Below are 25,535 nucleotides of genomic sequence, written 5' to 3'. Positions count from 1 at the left end.
TGTCCTTTTTTAAACATTCTGAAATGTATTCAGAATTAGGTTTAATAGTTTTTTTTACAATAAATTAAAATGTAAGCAAATTTCTAATCATAATGTACAATCTAACAATCTAAATAGGAAGTAATGTGTGCATTTATGGATTAAGCCTAGTCCTGGGCTAATAGAGAACTTCGATAAAGTTCTCCATTCAAATGTGCTTATTAGTCTAGGACCAGGCTTAATCCCTGAATGTGAAACTGACCCGATGAATGCAATATTTAGCAGCAAATAGTAAATGAGTGCAGATAATTGTCTGGGTGGATCAGAAAAAGATGAAGCCATGAAAGCAGTCACTGAATATGGGTGTGTGAAACATATACTTACCTGGTGCAATCACAAATTGATTTCATACAATGAAATCTTTAATTTCACAGGTCCCCCACAGGACATTGGACCCAAAAGGGTCTACATGCTCTCCCCCATTAACCTCAGAATTACATCACTCTTGAGCTGCACTGTAAAAAGTGAAAACTGCAGTACTACAGTCCACTGGCAGTCAGAAAGCAATGCTGTCTCAGCCCTACCTCTACCTGTTTGTGGGCTGTGGAGATTTGTATTGCCATGTTTAGGACATAAACACTGTGTGGAATATCTACAGGTCTACAGGTATAACTTGTACTGTGTGTACAACTGATTAAGTAAGGTGAAAAAAAGAAACTAAAGAACAGTGCATTACCACAACTGTAATTACTGTGTTAGATTGGTGTTCTAGAGCCCTTACTTTGTTAAGATCAGCCTTAAAAAATGTATGTAGGTAGGAATTGAGCTGCCAGGGAACATGCCTGGAACATGCACCTCTGTTCTAGGGGATCCTCAGACTATTTAAGAAGAAGATGTTCTTCTTCTTGAAGAGAAAGTGTCATTAGGTGCCATCTTGCCTGGTGTCTATACCAGGTAATAAAAATGGTATCTGTGTTCATGCATGTGTGTTTTTATGGATGGGTGTGTGTGTTGTGGGCAGCTCAGGGTTGAATAGGAGGTCAGCTTCACTGACAGCAGTGGAAAAATGCCCAAGGGGGCGGTGGCCTAAATGAAAGCAAAACCCTGCAGCAAAGTGTCCAACCCCCGTGCCCACACACACACACATTCATGCGACTCTGCTTGCCACTCCAGACAAGGAACTACCATTTCATATGTGCAAATGGGCACAACGGTAAACGGTAAAATCCAGGGCTGTTTGGCACCAAGATTCTTCACCATCACTTGGAAGGAGTGGAAGCCTTTCTGAGTTCATAAGGGCTCAGGGTCAGATCTCAGCTAAAGCACTGTGCTGCCCCCAAACTGCCCATCCATCATGCATTCTGCTCTCAGGGAAGTCAGAGAAAGGGTTCTTTTTTATATAAAAAAAAGAAACTGATGATGAAAGGAGAGTAGGAGAAAGTGAGTGAAAGTAAACATAGTCATTCATTTGATTAAAAAATAGGAGGAACTGGAGCTCGGAGCGCAGCTCCTGGGCACAAATCTCATTAATGTGTTTCGATTGCACCCTTTTCAATACATTAGCGAGAGGAGCTCAGTTATCACCTCCCACCCCCACCCTCACCGGGCACGACCAGTGGGCCCGGGCCTCAGCGTGACACTTTGCTACAGGCGTGTTGTGAGCCCGCGTGCTCGGATACACTCACCGGCCACTTTATTAGAAACACCTCCCCCTGTGGGCGCCCATTTCAGCCTTGCAACATTCCTGTTAATCACCGTAGACGGTCAGTTTTCTGGCTGAATATATCAGAGTAGTGGAACGTAAACACACCACGAAGATGTCGGGGTCCCTGCTGTGCTGAGAATGGCTCCAAACGACGGAGCGCAGGTAGGCGTCTCTAATAACGGGGCCGATGAGCGGACGTCGCCACATAAATTACCACCCTGTCCTGGTGCGGGAAAACGAAATGAAACAAGGAGCAGGCTGCCTGCAGCTCCTCTGGGTTTCCAGGTCTGTCTCCGCCGCCGGCCCTGTGTGTCGGGGCTCGCTGATGGGCTGCGCCTCGAGGCCTAAAGCTGAATTTGCAGCAGCGTTGGCCTCAGGGGTGGGGGGTATATCGTCTTGACAACCCCACTGAGAAAGGCACAGTCTCGAAAATGAATTTATCATAGTAGAAGAAACACTGTTTTTTAGATTGATAAAGTAATTAACTGTGTGCAACGTTATAGAATGAAAAAAGATTTTACAGAAAGTGCAGAAGTGGAATCAAACAAACTTCATATAAAACACTGTTTACAGAGCCCCACGAAGCTTAAATTCAAACTAAAAAGTCGTCATGTCAAAACCAAAGACTCAAACTCGGACTTGCAAGGTGTCAAACAGCACACACCATAGCTGAGGATAGAACACGTGAAACCGGTGACAGCAAAGACGCAAAGGATGAGACCCAGGCGACTGCATGTGGGACAATTCCCTGCAAGAAGGCGCCAAGAAAGTGAATTATGTCTGAAAGTGCAGCCTGTGCCATTAAAAATGTGCTGTTGTGGCACTTAATCACAAGACTTTGTTTTGGGGACTGCCACGCAGGCATTATTTGGAGACAAAGGAGACCATTTTCAGTTTGCGTAAGCAGCGCCCCCCAAGACGTCAGGATTCATCAGGCCCAGGTAGTGAATGGATGAGACGTCATGGATTAGCCACCACCGAGTCCCCACTTTAATCCAAGTGAGAATCTGTGAATCTGGGACACAGCGGTTCAATCATTTTATCAGAAGAATGCCACGGAGACGTAAACGTGCTGTTTAGATTGTGAATACACTGAATTTGCATCTGCATCGTTTTGTGCCTTCCGCTTGGAAATTTGCACCTTGTGAAAGGTGAGCAGGGTACATATGCTTCTTTGTTTGCCACTGTTCCCATTATGAAAGTGATAAAGCAGATTGCCGCCAGCGCAGCTCCATTTCCATGTTCCTGCTGCATCTGCGGCCATCCATGCAGCAGTCTCTCTCTCTCTCTCTCTCTCTCTCTCTCTCTTTTTTAATACGCCTCTTTTGTGCGAGAGGAGCAGAAGGAAAGGGAAACGTGTTTAAACTCCATCTGTCTGGGCGAGGCTTGTAACCGTGCATGGAGTCTGCGTGGAGGGCGATGCCCCGAGAACACAGCTGCGCGGAACAATGCAACGTTACGGAGGCCTGTCTGCCGCGACAACCCAGATTGCTGACAGGCTCCGACCTCCCAGCCTCCAGCTAATGGTCATAGGGTTTGGCACTTCAGCATGCTAGCACATTCTGTAGTGCAGAGAAGGCACATGTGAGTGAGTGAGCGAGCGGGCGAGCGAGAGAGAAGGAGGGAGGGAGAGGGGGAGAGAGAGAGAGAGGCCAACTTTCGGTGCTTAGGTTCGCTTCTATCCTTCATTAGCCTCAGGGCTCAACTCTGCCTCGCTCCAGTATTAAGCTCAATTAGAACAAGCTCCAATTAGAGGTCTCCCTCTCCCCTGGGCAAGGAGAGACAGGAAATGGAGACTGAGAAATGGAGGAGTCGACAACATGCGGGCGCAGCCAACGCAAACAAACTTATTTTGTTGATCTCGGCTGTTGCTATGCAGGAGTCCTCTGGGAGTCAAGGCAACAACTAGACGGAGCTATGAGATAAAACAAAATAAAAAGAAGCCCCCGGGCCAAACATGAACTCTGCGAGCACAAGGGCTCCGACACCATGAAGGGAACGGCTGGGCCCTGAAAATCAAAAGGCCCGGAGCCTTTTCCATTTACAACTAAAACTCGCAGCCAGGGTCGGGATCAGACTCCAGCATTAGCGGCCGCGCAGAGGGGAGACGAGCGAGCCGCCCGGCCCTAATAGAAATATCGGGAACCCGCTTTCCGTGTGAGAGCATGTTAAGTGATGCAGCTAAGCAGGACTAAGAGACGGCAGAAAGGGAGAAAATGTGAAATGCGGAGGCAGGAAGGGAGGCGGGCCCGAGCTCGGCGCCACGCTCGTAGGTGGCGGCGGCCATGTTTTCCAGAGAAGCCTGGGCTTGCCCTTGCCAAGGGCAGTCGGTGCTCCTCCCCCAGGCAGAACAGGGCAGGGAAATGGGTGTGTTAACAGGGCAAACCCTGACCCCCTCTCACCCGGGGCTCTGCACACGCACAAATGTGCACAAAGAGAACAGGCAGACAGGGAGGAGGAGGAAGAGGAGGAGGTAGCCCATTTTCAGCCTCACCTAGTTCCCAAACTCTTTGTTGTAGCCGGAACGGTACCTGGATATTTCGGTCTGGGCCAAGTTAACAAAAGAAGGGGAAACCTGCTGAACAGTCTGCGGGGATTGTTGATAGTGAATATGAATGTCTGTAAAAAAAAAACACATATATATTTTAATTGATGTACAGCAGCTGAACGTTTGGAATTCTTTTATATTCAAATCTGCTTTGGAGGCGATTAATGGATGGAATAATTAGCACCGCAGGTCTGCGCTCCACATCAAACACGTTGCATTTTAATACACATCAAGACAAAGGCCAAGGAAAAACTTACACACAACCGGGACAGACTGATGTCCTCGTGAAGCAAAACGCTCCCCTCCAACCATCGCTCCATCCACAGTAGAGCCCATGCCGGTACTCCTGGTGTAGGGCAGCAGGCTGAATGCACGTGTATGTATTCCCATAGTTCTCGTTGCAGAATGGTGCGAAGCCACATCCTGCATCATGTGTGTAATTGTTTCTCCATACAGACTTCAGGAATAAGATACACCCCAAAAACATCCCATGCACAGTATTTATCTACTATAGGAGGATCAGAGTCACCAAGACAGAAACTCATGGACATATGAAAGTTATGAAGGGTATGTGAGGGTATGCCAGTGGATGGAGATAGTGAAAGTCAAACTGAAAAGATACTCATTGTTATGTTCCTCCTATCACTCGTGAACCCTTTTTCAGCATCATCCTGCTGAAAAAAGGCACTGAAATCCGGGAATACCGTCTGCTCTTGGCTGGGTTTTGAATTACTTGATATCCCACCCACTGCCAATATTTGGTGCTAATGTTCTGGCTGATTGGTGTAAGATCCAGTTGCTTGTCATGTGCTGTTTGTGCTTTAACATGAGACACTAGTAATCTGTGCACAACACCTCTAACTTGTAATACCTGATGTAATACCTGCATTTTTTTAATGGTGACAATACCACAATTTAAATGTTAGTAATTATTTATGTCAGTTGTGACAATAAAGACTTTAAAATGTCTTAGTTAGAAACATTTTATCTTTTATTAGTTCATCCAAAACCCAGCTGCTGAACAATATATTTGTGATTCTTCCCATCATGCAGCGTGATTTGCAGACGCTACATTGTCTGTAGGTGTGAGTGTGTAAGTGAAAAGCATGTGAATGGTGTGTACCAGTGTACTGTGCCAGTAGCAGCCAGTCACACAGAACCTCTCTTCCTAATGAGGGGAACCTGGGGCATCGGGTCGGCTGATAAGCTCCCCCTCAAATCAGGAGATCCAGACTAACAAGACAGTCTAGAGCCAAGTGGGAGAGACAGTGAGCAGAGGTGGTAATTTCAGTGAATCATGTGCTGGTTCAAATCCCGGACGGCCAAGGTGCTACTGAGGTCCCCTTGAGCAAGGTATCATCACTGCACACTTCTCCCTGGGTGTCTTTCATGGCTGCACACTGCTCACTAAGGTGATGGGTTAAATACAGAGGTCACATTTCATTGTCTGCTATTCTGCATTTTTTGCTGCACTTCATCTTCTCTTTTTTAGAATCAGAATCAGCATCAGAAAACTTCATTAATCCCGGAAAAGAAATTGCTTATGCTACAACTGCACAGAAAGACATACAAGACGTACAACAAGTGCAACAAGGCCGAGAGACAGACATAAATTTATGAGTATAAAAATAAAAAAATAAAATTAATAATGGTTAAAGCAGCATTGCACATTATGTAAGAGTTAAAAGTTAAAAGTCAATAAGTGAGTTATTGCACAATAAAAAACAGCAACGAGAGACAGTTGCACAGAAGAACTATATTTACTATATTTTGAAGTAAAAATGTTCATGGCATATCCAATGCTGGGAAAATCATTTCTCCTGACATATACCTTTACACAATGCATTCCCTTTGATGCTTTGGAAGCTCTTTGTGAACCATGGCAGGTAGCAGAGTAAATCAAGAAGTATACTCCAAAGATCTACCGTGGATATCAGAAGTGTACACAACCTGTTAAAATGCCAGGTTTTTGTGATGAGAACTCAATAAACCATTTCCAAACTTTCCACATCTAAATGTCACCTGTAATCTTAAAAAAAAAATCATTTAGGGGGAAATAAAAAATAGTCTATTTACAATTTACAGTTTTCATTTATAATTTTCTGGATGCATAAGTGCATAAGTTCTGATTTACAGCATTCCGTCTTCTTGGGTTCACTCCTGTCATCCATTAAAGAGACTCTGATTAAACCCAAATTAAGTTCCTCTGTCTTAGTAGGTTTTTCCTGACACTTCCTGTCCGTGTTACCTGCTACAGCTTAAGCCCCAGTTCACAGAGAGCTTACAAAGCATCAAAGGGAATGCATTGTTGAAAGGTATCAGTCAGGAGAAGGGTGCAAAACGATTTTCACAGCATTTGAAATACTATCGAAAGCAGTGAAGTCCTCAAAAAGTTGTCAGGACACACACAGGGACAGCCAGGGGAGACCAGGGACCTGTCACAAGATTAATTAAACCAGCTGTGGATATCCACAATCAAGTATGTGAATCTGTATGTTAAATATGAACACTGTTCATTAAGTAAGTCGGATGTAGATACCCACTGGTCAAATGGCACAACAATTACACGATGGACGGCTGGGGACTCACAGATTCATGGATCAGAGGATTCAGGCTTCTAATGAATCATCAGGCTTATGTGACTGAGTGCTGAGGGTTCGAAGACTGGTGACCACCTACGTCTGTGAAGTTGTGGTGGCCACCTAATTGGTGTGTGTGACAAGTGATGTTAGACGTCCCTCCAAAATTTCTGACATAACAATTGACGAAGACTGATACGGGAGGCTGCCAAGAGACCCATTGCAACACTGAAGAAGTGGCTGGAAGTTCAAATGAGACCGAGTTTGAACTTCCATAGTTCTCGATAGAACTCCATAACCACTGTGAAGCATGGTGGTGGCACTATCATGGTTTGAAGTAGATTTTTGACAGCTAGAACCGGGGTTTTAGTAAAGATGACGGAATTATGAACATTCACTTTTGGCCAATACCATTAGGCATCTGCTAGAAAGCTGAAAATGAAGAGGAAATTCACCAGTCAGAGCCCAGACATAAATCCATAAATCCAATCTCTGGGGTAATCTGAAGAGACCTGTGCACAAGCAATACATTAGTTTAACGATGTGCAACCAGTTTCAAAGTCAAAGTGAAGTGATTGTCACATGTGATACAGCACAGCACACAGTGCACACAGTGAAATTTGTCCTCTGCATTTAACCCATCACCCTGAGTGAGCAGTGGGCAGCCATGACAGGCGCCCGGGGAGCAGTGTGTGGGGACGGTGCTTTGCTCAGTGGCACCTCAGTGGCACCTTGGCGGATCGGGATTCGAACCGGCAACCTTCTGATTACGGGGCCGCTTCCTTAACCGCTAGGCCACCACTGCCCCATTCAGTTTATTCTGTGGTTTATTCCCCTCAAAAGATTTCTTTGTTTTTCAATTGGATTGAATTCAGTAGAATTCAGTCAAATTTTTTTAATCACAAAATCACACAAAAAGTGTGGACCCCTTTATATCCACTGTACATGTGGTGCAGTGGTGGCCTAGCAGGTAAGGAACCGGACCCGTAATCAGAAAGTTGCCAGTTCGGATCCTGAACCGGCGAGGTGCCACTGAACAAAGGACCATCCCCACACACTGCTTCCCGGGCACCTGTCATGGCTGCCCACTGATGGTTAAAAGCAGAGGACACATTTCGTTGTGTCACCATGTTCAGTGCGGCAGTGTATCATCATGACAAATTGAGGTGAGCATTTTTAGCAGTCGACTGTGTTTTTATGGAAGATTAACAATTAAAATTCATTTCCAGCACAGAAAAAACAGTATAGTCCAATACTAATAATGATGAATATCAGGAATACGAGACGTTCTGCCTGAATGCCTTATAAACACATTCTGTTTTTATTTCTGTTCGCTGTTGCACTGTATGTGCCTATAGAGGGATTTTTATTTTTTTTTTTAAGAAAAAGAAGAAAAACTAAGTAAGCATTAAAGCCCTGAAGCCCTGGGACATATCTTACAAAAGATTACATCAACCGATCAGATCAGCATCTGCGCTGTGTTTGTGTTTGTTGCTGACACAGATGGGCAACAAAGGGATCAGAGATTCCAGCATCACCACACAATTTGATTTGGACGAGGCCAGTGAGCCACAGGCTAAGTGTATTTAGTGAAGGAGCGAGCGGCCGCACGCTCATCAAAGCCACGGTGCTGCAATGTGTAATTACAGGTAGGACCGGATTTCAATATTCCATTTATTTTTCAGTCCATTTATTCCGTCTGTATTTCGCCCTCCCTCCGTTTCCATGCCGCTGCTCTCATTTTCTCTGCTGCCTTTCTGTCTCGCATCGTCTTTGTAAAGAAAAGATCTTGAGTCTGTGACTTTCGTGCCCCGCGGCGGCTGGAGGCCGCTTTTTATTCTCATCTTCACAGCACAATGGATTCCTGCCATTCTGGCAACTTTTCACTATCAGGCCAATTTACATACAGCTTAACAAGTTTGCAGAGTCTGTTGATGCCTCTGATCAAAGTCTTGCCACCGACATCTTTCCTTGAAGAAGCACAGCTGCATTGACCTCCGAGCGGCGCATGAGGATGAAGCCGAATGAAAAATTTATCATTTTTTTATATAAACACACACGGGTCAAGCGGTGATGATGGTGCAGTGTGTGTGTGTGTGTGTGTGTGTGTGTGTGTGTTTGATGACACACAGGAAGAACGTTCATGTGTCACTTTTGGGCCGCAGGGCTGGGTCCTGCTTGGGGCAAAAATCCCTGTCAAATGGAGTCACGTCTACTCAAATGCTGACAACAAAAAGAGAGAGAGAGAGAGAGTGCAGTGTTCCATCGTTACTCCACTCAATTTGGCCGCCATGCTCATGGCTGAATTTACCCAGAAGTTCTAAGGCTGATCTAGAGACCACTGTCTACCCACACTACTATTTCAGCTAAAGCGTGAAATGGGATGGAGAGAAAATCAACAATGGAAAGAGGGTGTGGAAAGAAAGCAAGGAATCGTGGGAATGAATACGCAGCGCCGCCACCCCCAGGCGTCTGCATTACGCTACGGGCCGGTGGATCGGCGCGCTGCACCCGGCTGACATTTCTGTGTAACCTCATCCTGTTGTTGCTGAGTGATGTGTGAGTGGCTCCTCCCCGGACCCGGGGCGGCGCTCGCCCTGGGGCCTGCACCTCTGCCCAATGGCATTGTGGGATGCATTTTCTCCTGCTTGCCCCGTGGCAGTGTGAGTCGGACCTGCTTCAGATCTGTTTATACCTTCTCTCCCTTCAGCGATCTGATCGTTTTCTTTCTATAAAATCAGTTATTCCTCCTTCTGGTTTTTCATGCAAAAAATGAACTCTTAAAACTCTTCCTCGTAATACTACTCTGCAAAAGCACCATAAACACAGAAAATGACCCCAGGAGCAATGAGACCGTGGCAACTTAACACGTTGGTATTGAAGTACATGTGTGTAATTTATTTACAATAACTGGTTAAATGATCATATTATCATACTGTATCATATTAAATGAGCTACAGAGCTATTTTGACACAAAATAGTTGAAATTTAATATCTAGTCTTAGAAAAGTACAATGGTGAGTCTGCTAAATTAACTATGAATGTTGACTATCAAGAACGAATAATAATAAGATGAGTTATGGGCCTCGGTTAACTTCTTCTAGACTATCTCAATCTCCAAAAACCAAACATAACCCATAACTTTGTACAAACAGTGAAATATCAAATTGTCAGTAAGCTCTAAGATTTTCATGTAACTGAGCTCAGGCAACATCTCACAAAGTTTGACCTTTAGATTTCATAGCACAATAGCAACTTATTAAATGGGATTTTAACCTTAACAAATTTTCCCAATGGGTTATTCTGACCCCCAATAAACACCTAGACAATAAATCACCTCTGGACATTTAAAATACTAACCAAGACAAACTATGTCATAGTTGTTGTAATTATCAAATGCAAGTGACGGTTTACATCTGATGCCGGATCTGCTTTCAGGCCATGAGGCGCCGGCCTCGGTGGCAGGGTGGGTCCAGGCGGCGGGATGAAGCTGAGGGTCCGTGGGTCAGACACAGTGAGATAAAGGAGCAGATCCCAGCTGGCATCTGATTGGTACAGAAGGGACAGTGTCGGTCGGGAGCAGCGCTCGCGTGACTGAACACACTTCGACAGCTTGGCCACTGCTCCAGGACACAGCCATGATGTTGATGCCTCCCACCCCCCCCCCCTTCCTCGTCGCGTCTTTCTCTCCCTCTTTGCATCTGAGGCGGCCTGACTGCTCAAGATGGATTCGATTGTTCAGGGCGTTTGAGGCTGCATGTTAAAACGCACTGGAAAGAAAAACATGTCAGAGTTGAGTGAATTTCACACAGTGTTCTCCTGACTGGAGCTGTCATGCCTTCGGACAGCGGTGGGACTGCATGGTAAGTGATATGAATGAGCTGAGCCGAGGCAACGTTGCCCCCTCCTGGGGAGAAGCGAGGCAGCAGTGAAGTCCTCCCTGTGCTTCACCGCCAGTCATTATTACCGAATAAAAGCACAATAATACGGACTGCATTAACAACTGCATTATTCACGATTGGACATTGTCACGTGGCTCAATATTGTATTTTATGAGCAAATGCTCTATATGATCATGTGTGCATTTCTGGGTCATTTTGTATAAACAAGGCATAGCATGCAACATCTGTGTCTGTGTGTGTGTGTGTGTGTGTGTGTGAGACAGCGAGAGAGAGACAGAGAGAGATGTAGATGTCCTTGAAGTGGTTGATTTTGACTAGAGGAGGTTACTTTTATATTTAGATCCCCAGGAGGAGACTCTTTTGGAATACGGCCGCCGGCGAGCAATTTAGAATCTCACATTTGTTACGTTCCCTCCAACTGTAATGAGAGGGGAAAAAATGAGATAGTGATTAAATTTGTGAACACAAACAGCGACGATATTCCGTAGAGCCAGATAAAAATACCCAGATGCAGGAAAATGTAGAATTGCTTTGTGTTTTTTGTTTTTTTTGCTGCTGCGGTATAATAAGAGCGTAATGAGTGGGAGTTTGTGAGGGTGCTGCATTAATAAGAGATCTGTAAGATACTGTGCACAGTGAGGGCTAATGCAGTTAAATGTACCTTGCATTCCACTCCCTTGTTTGGGAAGAGCGTGGCCCCGGGCTCCAGCCCTTGTCGATGACCTCCGGTGCAGCCATTATTTTCTGAATTAATGACAAGGCTGGCTGTGCGATGGCTGTGATTGGCCGAGCCCTACGGCAAATCCGCTTCGATTATGAGCAGCAGCAGCTCTGCCTCTCAGGCCTCGTCAGACGGCACACGCGGGCGCCCCGGCAGATATTCCTCTTCATCTGCTGATGAGATGGACCAGATAACCCCGCTTGTGAAGGATTATCAAGTTTGCAAAGTTCACATTTATCTGTGCTGGGCTCCATCTCCCTCCTGCTTTCATGTAACACAAAGCTGCGAAGGCTTGCAGACAGCCTGAGGACGGTGATAAACACGGCATTTTAATGCAGGAGAGGCTGCTGTGGGTGGAATGGAGGGTGCGTCTTCTGACTTCATCTGCCTTGGTTTACATTTCTGCCAAAATACAAACAGTTTTACCAAATTCAGAAGTAAAAACTGCTCAAATTTTGACCTGCAACACAACAGGACTTTAGTAGAATGTGTTGAAATATGAGGCAGTGAGTAGCCTAGCGGTTAAGGACGCGGCCCGGACGCGGCCCCGTAATAGGAAGGTTGCTGGTTCGAATCGCTGCCACTGAGGTGCACCGTCCCCACACACCGCTCCCTGGGCACCTGGGGCCCACCAAGGGTGATGGTTAAATACAGAGGACACATTTTGTTGTGTGCAATGTGTGCTGTGCTGCCGTGTATCATTACTTCACTTTCACTTTTCACCTCAGCACAGTTTAAACTGAGAAATTTGCAAAGATAATGCCAGTGAAAACAATCATTCAGCAAGCAGGCTAACTATAGCCACCATAGTGTAGACCTTGTGACCTTGACCACTAGTGACCTTGACCTTTGACTGTCATGTTACTCTATGGCAAAATTTCATGCCCATATATTTTCTGTGAAAATTTGAAATAAATAAAGAAATAAATCACAAAACCTAAAAAGCTTAACTTAAATAACAGTGTTTCTTCCTCCAAGTTCACGGCCTGAGTAAAATGGACCCCATCATGTTCCAGCTGTGATTTACACGACGCGGCTCTGAAAGTTCTGGAATACGGAAGCAGTAGCATGTGTCGTGGTCCACTCCGTAAAGCCAGCAAAGAAATTACAGTTCATGCTATACATTCATGTGTCAGTCAGTTTTCAATTACCTTTCCATTGCTTTCTATGTTTATTTTGTATTCCAAACCTTTTCAAGGCACGGAAAATTCCCATTTCAAATTCCATGACCTTTCCAGGTTTTTAATGACCGTAAGAACCGACTTTTAACTGACCTAAGCCACTGAAATCTGAACCTGTACCTTCCTGACCAGGGGGAACCAGGAGGGATTTCAGTCCTTCATGGCGTAGTGTGTTACCAACTGTTTTCTTGGTGACTATTGTCCCTTGCTTTGACATTTTTAACAAGTTGCTCCCGAGTAGCTCTGGGCTGGTTCCACAACCTTCACATTATCATTCAGAGAGAGATTGGCAGTAATGGTTATGGGATTTCCATTTCTCGCCCAGCTGATTGGGGATGGTCTTCCAGTCTTGTGTAGGTCTACAATCTTGTCCCTGACATCCTCGAAAAGCTCTTTGGTCTTGGCCATCGTGCAGTGTTTGGATTCGGCTTCATTCATGAAAATGCAAATGAATTTATAACTTTTCTGAAATGCATTATTTTGTTTTTTTATTCTCCAATCTCTAGGCCTGAACTTTATATCTTAAACAGAACCCACTTTCATAAAACATAAAACTAATCACAAACCTTGTTAAGACAAAAATCACAGACATGAAGCGTTGATTTACTTTTAACGAGCAGCACAGTTCAGACTCGTATTAAACGGATGACTGTGGCCCAGGATTTTAAGGTGCCATGATGCAACATTCGCCCCATTCAGGTCTGTTTCGAAAGGTCCATGCTGCAGGAGCGGGGGTGAAAATGAAGGGTTCCTCATTCAGCAGTCTCAGGCAAGGCCTGGGGCAGAGCTGCACATCTTTTCAGCAGCTTGCTCAGGATTAAAGCCACTGCCAGGCCAGCATCCCATTACCGCACCCACAGGACAACTGGGCACACTGCTGCGTAAGCAAATTCCAGCCGCCAAATAAACCGGACTGCCATTAGACATCATCTGTAATGGCTTTTAAATAACAAACTCTTTAAAAATGCTGAAAGGAAAATGTCAAACAGCAACCAAACACTGAAAAAACTATTGGGTGGAACAGGGGCCAGTGGGTTTTGGACATTATTCAATTTAACAGTTATGGAATTTGTCTACAGCAAAAACAGTCCTGCCTGCATCTAAGCAATATTTATGGTTTCTGCACATGGAACAAATACAGTAGCCTGGACTGGCGTTGGAACATTTTGGAAGTAACAATCAGGGACATTTTATTCAGTATACGGTATCAGTAAAAAATTGAGCCATTTTGAAGAATGCAGCTGGTGAAAGTGAAGTGTTTGATGAATCTGTTTTTTCACAGTCCCCTCTTTCTACTTTAATGGCTGCTTTGTTCACTATCGTAATCATCAAAAGCCACTTAAGACGAGTGAATGATAAAGTGTTCAGCATAAACCTTCAGGACTGTTGGAAACCATCCTCGTTGTCCAACTTCAGGTGGTCAAGAGAAGCAGTTTCATTCTAGAAAATGTTAAATATGCAAGACTAATAAATGAGTAGGTGTGTCCAAACTATTACTGATGGGAACACACTAAAGTGTAAATAGCAGTATAAAATTGTTCTAATGAGTCTCCAACAAAGATATCAGAGGGCAGGTTCAGCTTGTTGAACAAGTGCTTTAATTGAAACTGACAACTGAATGCAACGTTTGATGAACATTTTAATGCAAACTTCGTAACAAACTGTAAACAGTAGTGACTAACAGAACTCATGAGAACTTTAGCCGTTTCAACACTTGAACAGTAAGGACCAATCGCAGACTCAGGACGATTTCTTCTGTTTCTTCTTTTCTGCTTCTTCCTCTTTCTCTTTTTCTATTTCCGCCACAAGGATCTCGATTTCTTTAGACTCTAAAAGCTGTAGACAAAGAGGACCGAGTTGAATTAATCCCTGTAATGCAGCTTTCATGTATTTAATGACTACTGTCAATGTACATTAGATGAGTCATTAATTACAGTTGCGGTCCAATGTTTACATATTTTCAGCATTGGCATGAATGTCATGGTTGTTTTAGGCTTTCACTCATTCCTTTTAGAGCAAAATCACTAAATAGAATATATATATATCTCCAATAAAATATGTGCTGCAAGTTTGAATATACTGGATTCACACAGGGCCAAAACAAGACCCAGAATATTAATTGGATCAATGGCGCTTAGAGAAGCTGTATCTCAGCTTTCAGATTTTGGTAAATATGAGTTTGACAGAACATGACAAACCAAACTACAGCAAACTGTGACCACTACTGAACAAAAAGCACCACAAGAGTGTAAACTTTGTTCACGTGTATCCGAGCATCTAGAAACATGACACACTGACAACCAAGCAGACACGCTACAATAAAAAGCCCACCGAGACATACAGTACCTTCAAAGGCTGATTCCTCCGGATGACGGCCAGCTCAATGTTCTTCCCACCTGACTGAACCACCTGTTCATGAGAAAAATGTTTTGCAAAATTAGATAGAAAGAAGATCAAGACAAAAATAATGTTAATTTGGTGCAAAATAACAACAACTGTTGGCTTTACCTCCAGTAAAGCTTTGATAGCCAGTTTAATGGCTTCATTGTCACCAGCAATGGCTTCATCTGTGTAGTTCTTTTCCAAGAATTCACGCACAGTCTTTGCACTGCGACCAATGGCATTAGCCTAAACAGAAAATGATTTTTAGATCGATCAGATCAATGTCACAAGAGAAATGTGAAAGTTTCCATTATTCAAATAAATAAATAGATCCACAGAGTGGACATTGCATCTAAAGAATTGTATTGAGATGCAGAGCACCAGTATGGATCTAGTGTTAACAGTACATACTGGAAAATTACATACTGGAAAAAGGCAACAATTTATACAAATTGGCAGTGAGAAATAACCATTAATGGACAATACTTCGTATAGTGCCACAAAGGTAAAAAATATGGTCAGAATAGTTCATTTTGCACATAACTTCAAGGATACGGATTTTTATTTTCCACAAAATGATAATAATAATTATATCTTTTTTCTGAGAAGAATTTGCACAAGCTTTCAGACCTTCCAGGCATGATAGGTCCCTGAAGGGTCAGTCTGATACAGCCTAGGGGTCCCATCATAGTCAAATCCAACAATCAGTGCAGAGATTCCAAATGGCCTGCGCCCATTGCTCTGTGTGTAACGCTTTAAAAAAAAAAAAAAAAAAAACAGTCAAAAGCAGACAACGGCACTGATTCATGGCATATATATGATAGAAGCAGATATTCCTCATAAGATCAAACAAATATGCTGAACCTGTTTAAGGGTTGCAATATAGCGGGTGATGTATTCCACGGTGACTGGGTCCTCCACGGTCAGCCGGTGACTCTGGCATTCCACTCGAGCTCTGTTTATAACGATACGGGCATCTGCCGTCAAGCCTGGGGACAAAGTCATCAATGTGAAACAGAAATCATGATGCATAGAGCAGCATCATCCCCCATCACAAATCAACAGAGACTCTGCCCACTTCCCCTCACTCACAAACAGCAAATTCATAGAAATTAATAAATTTCCATGGAATAGATCCCTCTTCACATGTAGGAGAATCCTGAATTCACTTAAATTGGGCAGCAGAATAAATTCAGCTGCCCATGTAAGGTTGCCGGTTTTAGATCCCGATCCGCCAAGGTGCCACTGAGCAAAGCACCGTCCCCACACGCTGCTCCCCGGGCGCCTGTCATGGCTGCCCACTGCTCACCAAGGGTGATGGTTAAAAGTTTCGTTGTGTTACTGTGTGCTGTGCTACATTGTTTCACAATGACAATCACTTCACTTTCATATTGGCCACACCTTAGTACCTATGCGATAATAGTGTTTAATATGGATGGGAGATTACTGAGCAAACAGACTTATATTTGTGTAATTAATGTAATTTATTTCATTTATGTAAACACTCTTGCAATGCAGGTTAGAGAACAGAGTATAAAGTTAGATGTCCTCTAGCTTGCAGCTCTGCAACTACTTACTTCAAAACTCATTGATCTAGGAAGTAGGTGTGGAACGTGTTGGTATGGCAAGAATGACATTTCTCCATTCCGATGGCATTTTATTGTTAGCAATCACGTAACAAAATAATGTTTAGAAAGTTTGATCTACTATTGCACGGTTCCGTTTTGCACGGCCGTATTTGCACTATTTTTACTTTTCACCTTCATTATTCATTAGTATAGTGCGGTCTGGTTGTCTGTATGTTTTGTTTGCCTCTATTGGTATTCTTGCACTGTCTGTGTCCCCTGTTTGTGCTTCATGTAACCCAGATTGTCTGTGGGTCCACGCACGCTTCGTGTCAGAATGTCACGTTGCTTAAATGTTACATTTCGCGCCAGGTTCCAGAGAAACGCTGTTTAGTGTCACTATGAACTGTCTAACACGTATATAGCTGAAAAGTCGACTTCAACGATCTTGATTTGATGTTCCTGTACCACGTAAAATATCGCGTTCGGACGGTTCTAACCTGCGAACGCCATGCACACATGTTCATCCAGGGCACAGATCTTGCGCACGGTCCTCTCCTCCTGCAGCTTGGCCACGGACTTCTTCTCAACACCCAGGACCACGATGTCCTTTCCTCGGATGCCAACCTAAGATATCATTGTTAAAAAAAAATACATCGTTTAGTCACATCGGTGCGACTTGTAGAGCATTTCCAAGCCATCCGCCACTACGACGAGAGCGGCGATGACGCAGCATTCTCCAGTCGTCGCGGTGTCGGAATTATCCGCATTATATTAACGCGTCGGACAGGAGCTGTGAAAGTGGCTCCATTCCGGCGACACGCGTTCAGCGGGGGACAGACGCGGCCATCCAGCCGGGCCCGTCCTGCACAAAAGGGGAGCCTCCGTCGGGACACCGAGGCTGGAGCTAAAGCCGGCGTGGAACTCACAGCCGTGGAGCCTTTCTTCACCGCCTCCTGCGCGTACTCCACCTGGAAGAGATGGCCGTCCGGAGAGAACACCGTGATCGCTCTGTCATACCGAGCAGCCATGTCGGCGGCGTTTCAATGCTCGCAGTTACAACAGCAGAACAACAGCGGCTAAATGCGCACTGGTTCCAAGATGCGCGATTTCCCAGTGCGCATGCGCGTGAACTATGACCTCCGGACATGGGCGAAACCAAACGAGACTTGTGGAAACTACCGCCAAATGAAATTAAATGCCTAGTATAACATTCTGATATTTTCAAGAGATACAGTAAAATAAATATATTCTTATTTTGTATTTAAAAAAATATCTCTAAAAAAATATATGCAACATAAGAAGACATTATGCTCCCTCATCTTCCCTGCTTCAAGGAGTTAATAGTGGACTTTAGTATCAGGCAGGAGAGGACCAGACCCCTGTCATCAACAGGAGCTCAGTGCAGAGAGTGGACAGCTTCCGTTACCTCGGTGTTCACATCAGGCAGGACCTGTGATGGTCCTGTCACATCAACACCATGGTGAAAAAGGCCCAGCAGCGTCTCTACCACCTCAGAGGCCTGAGAGACTTTCAGACTGCCCTCCAAGGTGCCCAGGAACTTCTACTCCTGCACCATAGAGAGCATCCTGATGGGAATCCGGGAAGCGCTTCCAGTCCTTGAAGTCCAACACAGAGAGAATGAGGAGGAGCTTCTTCCCGCAGGCTATACGAGCTCTCAACAACAACACTTCATAGGCAAGAACACTCCAATACACTTCAACACTTTCAATCACAATCACAGGGACTCAATCCCCCCAGAATCCTTGCACAAACTCTTTACTCTTTTTACTCTTGCACTTTTTACTCTTTACTTTTTTTCCCCACTTTATACTTTTGACTTCACTCATTTGCATACCTTCACCCTACCTGCTACACATATTTCATGTTAAAAATATAAAAGTTTAATATGGTTATAAGTGTAATGGTTATGTTTGCATATTGGTTCATTGTATACTTGCGATCTTTGCAATACTGTGGTCTGTGGCAGTCGCTAAAAGCATTTCACTGAATATCATACCGTGTATGACTGTGTATGTGACAAAATTTGAATTTGAATTGAATTTGAAATTGTGAATCAGAATTATATCTAGACAGGCCTTGATTTGCATGATTGATCTGGATCGCTGTTCATCCACTGCTTGTTGGTGTTTTTTTTTCGAATGTGTTAGGTTGTTTTCCGGTGTCGGTATTGTGTCCAACATTATAGAATGTCGAATGTCTACATCTAGTCATGTAGGTTTGCATAAGATTTTCCAAAAAGTTGTATGTATGATATTGTGACAGTCGCAGCAAAAACATAACACACAAAAAGTGAAAAATCTTATCTTATAAACAGGCATAGGCTCGTAATAACAACAATAAGCCGGATTCGGTGTGCGATGTATTCAGTAAATGGGAGAAAGTTTTCTCCTTAGGTCAAAGTGGCGCGACTTCGATTCAAATGACGTCGTCGGCTGCACGGCCCCTCCCCCACGGCGCATACCACTTCATTCGCGCTACGGGGAGAACCATTACCACTAGGTGACAAGCGCCGCCGTTCGGTTTGACAATATGCCATTAGACGCCTGGCGTCTTCGCGGCCAAGGTTAATGTTCATGGTCACATTTGATCACCTTCTACGTTTTGACAGCTGACGTCACGGGCGAGTTTTGTATTTAGAATTTGCCCCGGCGCTCGCCACCCGCCGCGGAGCGTTCCATTATTGAAGAGCGTCGCGTCGTTAGCTGGCGGTCCGAGTTGCTCACGTTTGCGTGTCGGTCGTGTGTTTTGGTTTTGAGACGCTCTGGACGCATCATGTCGGTGGCGTTTGCACCTCACAGACCGCGCGGGAAGGGGGACATCACGCCCGCCGGAATTCAGAAGGTACTTCCTCGTTTTCCAATTGATTTTCTGAGCGCTGGTGGTGGGAGGAGGCGGCAATGGCAGCCGCTGTCGGCCGCTAGCGCTGATGCTCTGCGGTGCGGAGCGGCGCGGCGCGGCGCGGGAGTCGCGATGCTCCCGCCGCGGTCGGCGCAGAACCGCGCTCCCCGCCGGGGGACCGGAGCGATCCGGACGGACTGCGCCCGCCGAGCCGCCCCGTCCGCCCCGCAGCCCCCGCAGGCCCCGATCGCAGCCAGCCGGGCCTTTGTTAGCCATGCAGACGATGTCTGGATGTCTGGTTCTGTGCGGAGCTCCTCAAATCTTCTACCTTCTCTGGTGAAACTGGGATTCGAGAGGAATATATATTTCTACACGTGGTGCACGTTACTTCCTGGCCTGTGCATGTATTTAAAACTTGGATGCAACTATTCTTTTCTCTTTTTTTAAGTTATTGGATGAGAACAATCACTTGATCCAGTGCATAATGGACTTCCAGAGTAAAGGGAAAACAGCTGAGTGCTCACAGTAAGTGTGGCCGCTTTTTTGCCACGTCTGGTAAATTTCAGACTGTCAGAAATGATGCCGTACACACTGTAAAGAGTTAACAGTCAAATCCGATTTTAATTCCCCCCCCACACACGTCTGGTGCCTGCCAGGTATCAACAGATGCTTCACAGAAACCTTGTTTACCTCGCCACGATAGCAGACTCCAACCAGAACATGCAGTCGCTCCTGCCCGCGGTGAGATGCTTTCTGCTTGTCTCTTTTGGCCTTTTTTTTTGCTGCAGGTCTGAATTTTTGCGTGCTGTGTCTTTTCCCACTTTGCAGCCCCCCACTCAGAACATACCCATGCCAGGCGGCATGAACCAGAGCGGCCCACCGCAGCAGCCCCCGCATGGCCACAGCATGCCCTCGGATGGCCCCGCTGCCCCTCACATGCAGGCACAGATGAACGGACAAATGGCCGGTGAGGGGTTTAGATGTCTGAATGGGATTATTTGTTTGATGTATAATTTGGGTAAAGGATATTCAAGGTTAATGCCCACTTAACACTTACAACAGGGATGTAGTAGCCTAGTGGGTAACACACTCGCCTATGAACCAGAAGACCCAGGTTCAAATCCCACTTACTACCATTGTGTCCCTGAGCAAGACACTTAACCCTTTGTTGCTCCAGGGAGACTGTCCCTGTAACTACTGATTGTAAGTCGCTCTGGATAAGGGCGTCTGATAAATGCTGTAAATGTAAATGTCATATTCGTGGGCCACAGGCAGGGGCAGTGGTGGCCTAGCGGATAAGGATGCAGACCCATAATCAAAAGTTTGCCGGTTAGAATCCCGCCAAGGTGCCAGTGAGCAAAACACCGTCCCCACACACTGATTCCCGGGCGCCTGTCATGGCTGCCCACTGCTCACCAAGGGTGACCAGAGGACACATGTCATTGTGTCACCGTCTGCTGTGCTGCACTGTTTCATAATGACAGTCACTTTCACACTTTGCAACATGACAGATCCACAATTATCAGCCAACAATACGAGTGCCGACAAACCACATATCCCGTAATGAAGTGGTTCAGCTGCCTTGCTGAATACGATCTTTAAACTGCAGTTCAACCTGTACAGGAGCAGTTCCCACATCGACGGCACGTAGGCTTTTTTTAGCGCTTCAAAGTTAGGTCGCTCACCTTGTCAGCAAAGTGTGCACTGCATTATGGGAACCACCAGCACGAGTCTGAACAACGGATACAATGCAAAGTGATCTTGCGAGACGTGGCCGAGAGACTGAGATTGCGCCCGGTCCATGGGATAAAGAAATACAAAGAAATCATGATCCTTCTGTCCTTCAGTTTGTGGTGTAATGGTTTTGTTTTTTGTTTTTTTTTTTCTCCCCCAGGACCGAACCACATGCCAATGCAGGGACCTGGACCCAACCAGCCTCCCAATATGCAAAGTGGTTCCATCAATATGCCACCCAATAGCCACGGCTCAATGGGCGGGTACAACCATGCTGTGTCGTCCTCACAGGGCATACCTGCCCAGGGTCAGATGAACATGAGTCAGAGCCAGCCAATGGGCAATTACGGTCCAAGGCCCAACATGAACATGCAGCCCAACCAAGGTACACGTTCAAAAATGGCACTAAGTGCAGCACTGTGTTATAAGGCTGGGGCTCGTCCACATAGGTACAGTGAATGTTCTCAGAGGTTTTATATAAATGGATAAAACAAGAAAGAACATCTTTGTGGTGATCTGTCTGAGAAACTTCTGTAATTATTTTGGTCACATTATCATTAATAATGGTTTTGAAGTGGGAGCAGCCAAATGACAGACAAATAAAAATACTTTTTAAAACGATATTTCAAAGTAGATGGAAGGTTCTAAATTTTCCAGTGTCGTCGCCTACTTGAAGACTTTATTTGTCGATTTTAGCATTTCACACATTTCCAGCTCGGGCAACTGAGAGTCAGGGTCCAGAGTGGAATAAAGGTCCCTTATTATGAAAATGTCACTTTGTGAAATTATTTAATATTAATACGAGTTCCCCTGGCCTGTCTATATTCCTGCAGTGGTTTGGAATGGTGATAGGTGTAAAGAGAGCTTTGGCCATTCTGGGTCACTGTTCAGAGAGTGGCAGCTCAGACGGTCTGATCTGGAATTTGTCCTCCCGTTACCTCCCGTTTCTCATGCTTTGTCCACCTAGAGAAGTTCCCACCCCTCCCCTAAAAAAGAAACCCCTCCAACCATCATTGTCCAAATGTGCAAAACTGTCTGCATTATAATGTGCCTATTAGGATTTTTAATATATATTTTTTTCCTTTTATAACGGTCTTAGTGTCCCTTAATACTGTATCGGAAGTCTCTTTTCAAAATTCATCCGTAGTGCAGAATTACAGCCACTGATCCAAACACACAATGAGATCTCCCAGGACGCGCCGATTCTGTGTCTGTAGTTTTAAATGCTAATGAGGAGGAGAGAGGCGGGACGAGGAGGAGAGCGGCCTATAGAAGTTGAGGGGGCATTAGAGGAAATGACGTTATCAACACCATTCACCAACGTTTGGTGCAGACAGGAAGTTGTTTTGTAATTTTTTCCAGAACTAATTCCAGATCAGATAGTCTCAATAAACAAGCTAGGGGAACTCCTATTAACGTTAAATAATCTCACAACGTGACATTTTCATGATGGGGACTTTCAATAGAAGTTGTTAGTATGGGATTTTGCAGGGAGCCAATTTAGGGAAGACTGAACATTAGATATGAGTAATATGAACATCTGTGGAAATGCAATGAAATCAGCACCTTGTTTATGGCTCTTGTGTTTTTTACATTTCACAAATATGAAGACACAGGACCATAAAATAACACGCGTGTTCTAATGATCATAAAGTTGAACATTTGCATCTCTCCAGAGCACAGCTTTTGATGTGATTTGCATTGTTTCACACTCTTGGATCCTAGTTAGACAACGGAGATGGTTTCCAACAGTCCTGAAGGTTTATACTGAACACATTTCTTATCATGGACTCATGTAAATGAGCATCTCATGGCGCGCCTCATGGCCATTTTACAATAGTAGGAGGCGACTCTGAAAAACAGATTCATCAAACATACTTCACTTTCTCTTGATACTACAAATACTAAATAATTTCCTGCAAGGAAGCGGCCCCGTAATCTGAGCAAAGCACAGTCCCCACACACTGCTCCCTGGGTGCCTTTCCTGGCGGCCCACTGCTCAGGGTGATTGGTTAAAAGCATCGTGTGTTCGCTGCGGTGTTAAAAAGGTGGGTCGTAGTAGCCTAGTGGGTAACACACTCACCTATGAACCAGAAGACCCAGGTTCAAATCCCACATACTACCACTGTGGCCCTGAGCAAGACCCTTAACCCTGAGTTGCTCCGGGGGGACTGTCCCTGTAACTACTGATTGTAAGTCGCTCCAGATAAGGGCGTCTGATAAATGCTGTAAATGTAACAATGTCAATCACTTTCACAGTTTTGCCCATTTGTCTTGATGTGAGTCTTATCATCCCAAACATAACTATTATGTAATTATTATGAAGCTAGAGGTTCATAGAGACCTTTAAATGTTTGTGGCAGTTTTAAGTTGTTTACGAACTCCTTATGCACTGCCAGGCCCCATGATGCACCAGCAACCGCCCTCCCAGCAGTACAGCATGCCCCCTGGTGGTGGAGGACAGCACTACCAGGGCCAGCAGAACCCGATGGGCATGATGGGCCAGGTGAACCAGGGCAACCATGTTATGGGACAGAGACCCATGCCGCCATACCGGCCACCTCAGCAGGGTAGGAACATGACTGCTTCCTGTTTTACACGGTGGTCAGTAATTAATTATAATTGATCACGTTTTACATCTGTTACTGTGTTTATTACAATTAAAAGATTTAGTGATGTGCTGTGAAGATGTCCGTTCGTTTAACACATAATAACACAGAAACGTGTGTTTGGAGCTGATCTCAACTCCAGTCGCCCCCTGTGTCCCCCCAGGACCCCCTCAGCAGTACCCAGGTCAGGAGGAATATTACGGTGAACAGTATAATCACGGGGGTCAGGGAGCCCCTGAAGGTAGGTGGCGTCGATGAGGAAGGATCCACGTTGCCGTGGAGGTGGCATGTAGTGAGAGGAAGGGGTTCGGTGAGCCAAAGGTCTGTCCTTTCTGCTGCCTCACCAGGAAGCGCCCAGTACGGGCAGCAGCAGGAGCCGTACCAGCAGGGGCCGCCACAGCAACAGGGCTACCCACCCCAGCAGCAGTATCCGGGGCAACAAGCCTACCCAGGCCAGCAACAGGGATATGGTGAGATATGATGCTGACGAGTAGAACATCCTTCTTCCGTTGGCATGTCGCCGGTAGAAGGCGTTCGTGGGCATTGAACTCTGCGCTGGCCGTTCTGTGATTGATGCTGCGTGTGGTGGTTGTCGGTCAGAGGGGAGGGGTTGCGGCTCGGGGCAGAGAGAGTGGAGTGGAATTCCGACTCGGTTCCCATCTCTCTCCCTCTAATCCCGTCAGCTACTCTGCCTTCCTCCTTCCATCTCACCCTCTCGTTCGCTCCGAGCCAGAGGCCTTTCTCATCTTAATAATGAGCTAGTGTAAAGGCGTGCGAAACTCACACACACACAGTGCAGGCACCATCTGGACCATTCTCTCCTGAGCCCCCACAAGGTTAAGATGCTCTGTAGCGTCTAACGATGGTGCGTGGGCTCGCTCTAGCCTGGCCGTTATTTTAAAGCCTCCACACAGGGCTTTAATGAGGCTGTGTTTTAAAGCACTCCTTGATCAATCTCCGCTGCCACTCGCTATTCCCGGGCACCACACCCATCTCGCCGCCTCACGTGGGCCCAGGGGAGGCCCTCAAATCTTTTATCCGCCAGCGGTAGAGGATGTGATTTAAAAGGTGGGAAAGCAGGTGACTGCTGAACACGTTGGAAGCATGAGCAAAGCAGGTTTGTGAACTTTGACCCCGCTTTAATTTCTATTTCGGGGATAGAAATGGCGGTGACATGCATGTAGGTCATTACACCAGTGTGAAAATGTGGATGATAAATTAAGCAGTGCAAGATGTGCAGTGTTCGGGTACGAATGAGTCCGGACAATGTCTTCATTTGGGTCATTTAGGGCATGAGCGTTTTAACAAGGTCGGCAAGACTAGATTCTAAAGCAATTAAAAGAATACCAGAACCAAAGTAAACTTGGCGGCTTTACAGTAGCGTTGCTGCTACTTGCTGGCACCGGCACCGCCATCTCTGTTTCGGATCCATCGCATCGGTGTGGCGTCGCCATTGGGGGGGGTGCTCCTGTTTAAAGTGTCTCTCATGTAAACACTGGGTCCTCCAGGTCGCCGGGAAGGGGCTGCTCGCTGCAGTGACGACATCAGTCATCCGGCTGATGCAAAACTGGAATTTAAGTATCGATTCCAGTGCTAATTATTGCTGAAATCAATGCTAAGTTTTAGTGTCGATTAGTATCTGAAAAATCTGTTTTATTTACAAAATGACCACAGACTTATATTTATATGGATAGTGATGCTTCTGAATTATTCAGGCCTCTCGTTCCTGTACATCTGTGATACACCCCATCACAGACACCCCAAACTG

General features: G+C 45.4%; 2 protein-coding genes across 4 annotated transcripts in view; one reads left to right on the top strand and one right to left on the bottom strand.

The window, feature by feature from the left end:
* Positions 1 to 14,190: 14,190 nt before the first annotated feature.
* Positions 14,191 to 17,681, bottom strand: psma8 (proteasome 20S subunit alpha 8). Its single transcript, XM_028976718.1, has 7 exons — positions 17,492 to 17,681; positions 17,063 to 17,189; positions 15,862 to 15,986; positions 15,628 to 15,750; positions 15,124 to 15,243; positions 14,962 to 15,024; positions 14,191 to 14,451 (listed from the first exon to the last, which is right to left on the bottom strand). Exons 1-7 carry the CDS (start codon positions 17,591 to 17,593, stop codon positions 14,356 to 14,358), a joined length of 756 nt encoding a protein of 251 aa, XP_028832551.1. The 5' UTR covers positions 17,594 to 17,681; the 3' UTR covers positions 14,191 to 14,355.
* Positions 17,682 to 19,358: 1,677 nt separating this feature from the next.
* ss18 (SS18 subunit of BAF chromatin remodeling complex) overlaps positions 19,359 to 25,535 on the top strand; it is an 8,400-nt gene continuing 2,223 nt past the window's right edge. For all 3 annotated transcript variants that reach the window (XM_028976931.1, XM_028976930.1, XM_028976929.1), the window contains exons 1-8: positions 19,359 to 19,427; positions 19,873 to 19,949; positions 20,081 to 20,165; positions 20,253 to 20,391; positions 21,319 to 21,543; positions 23,558 to 23,728; positions 23,931 to 24,008; positions 24,115 to 24,237. In XM_028976931.1, coding sequence (XP_028832764.1) covers positions 19,359 to 19,427; positions 19,873 to 19,949; positions 20,081 to 20,165; positions 20,253 to 20,391; positions 21,319 to 21,543; positions 23,558 to 23,728; positions 23,931 to 24,008; positions 24,115 to 24,237 — 967 coding nt within the window. The remainder of the gene's footprint in view (positions 19,428 to 19,872; positions 19,950 to 20,080; positions 20,166 to 20,252; positions 20,392 to 21,318; positions 21,544 to 23,557; positions 23,729 to 23,930; positions 24,009 to 24,114; positions 24,238 to 25,535) is intronic.

Source organism: Denticeps clupeoides, chromosome 4, assembly GCF_900700375.1.
Source record: "Denticeps clupeoides chromosome 4, fDenClu1.1, whole genome shotgun sequence".
NCBI classification, from domain to species: domain Eukaryota; kingdom Metazoa; phylum Chordata; class Actinopteri; order Clupeiformes; family Denticipitidae; genus Denticeps; species Denticeps clupeoides.
Note: the sequence above shows the minus strand (reverse complement) of the source record. Positions and strands in the feature narration are given on the sequence as shown.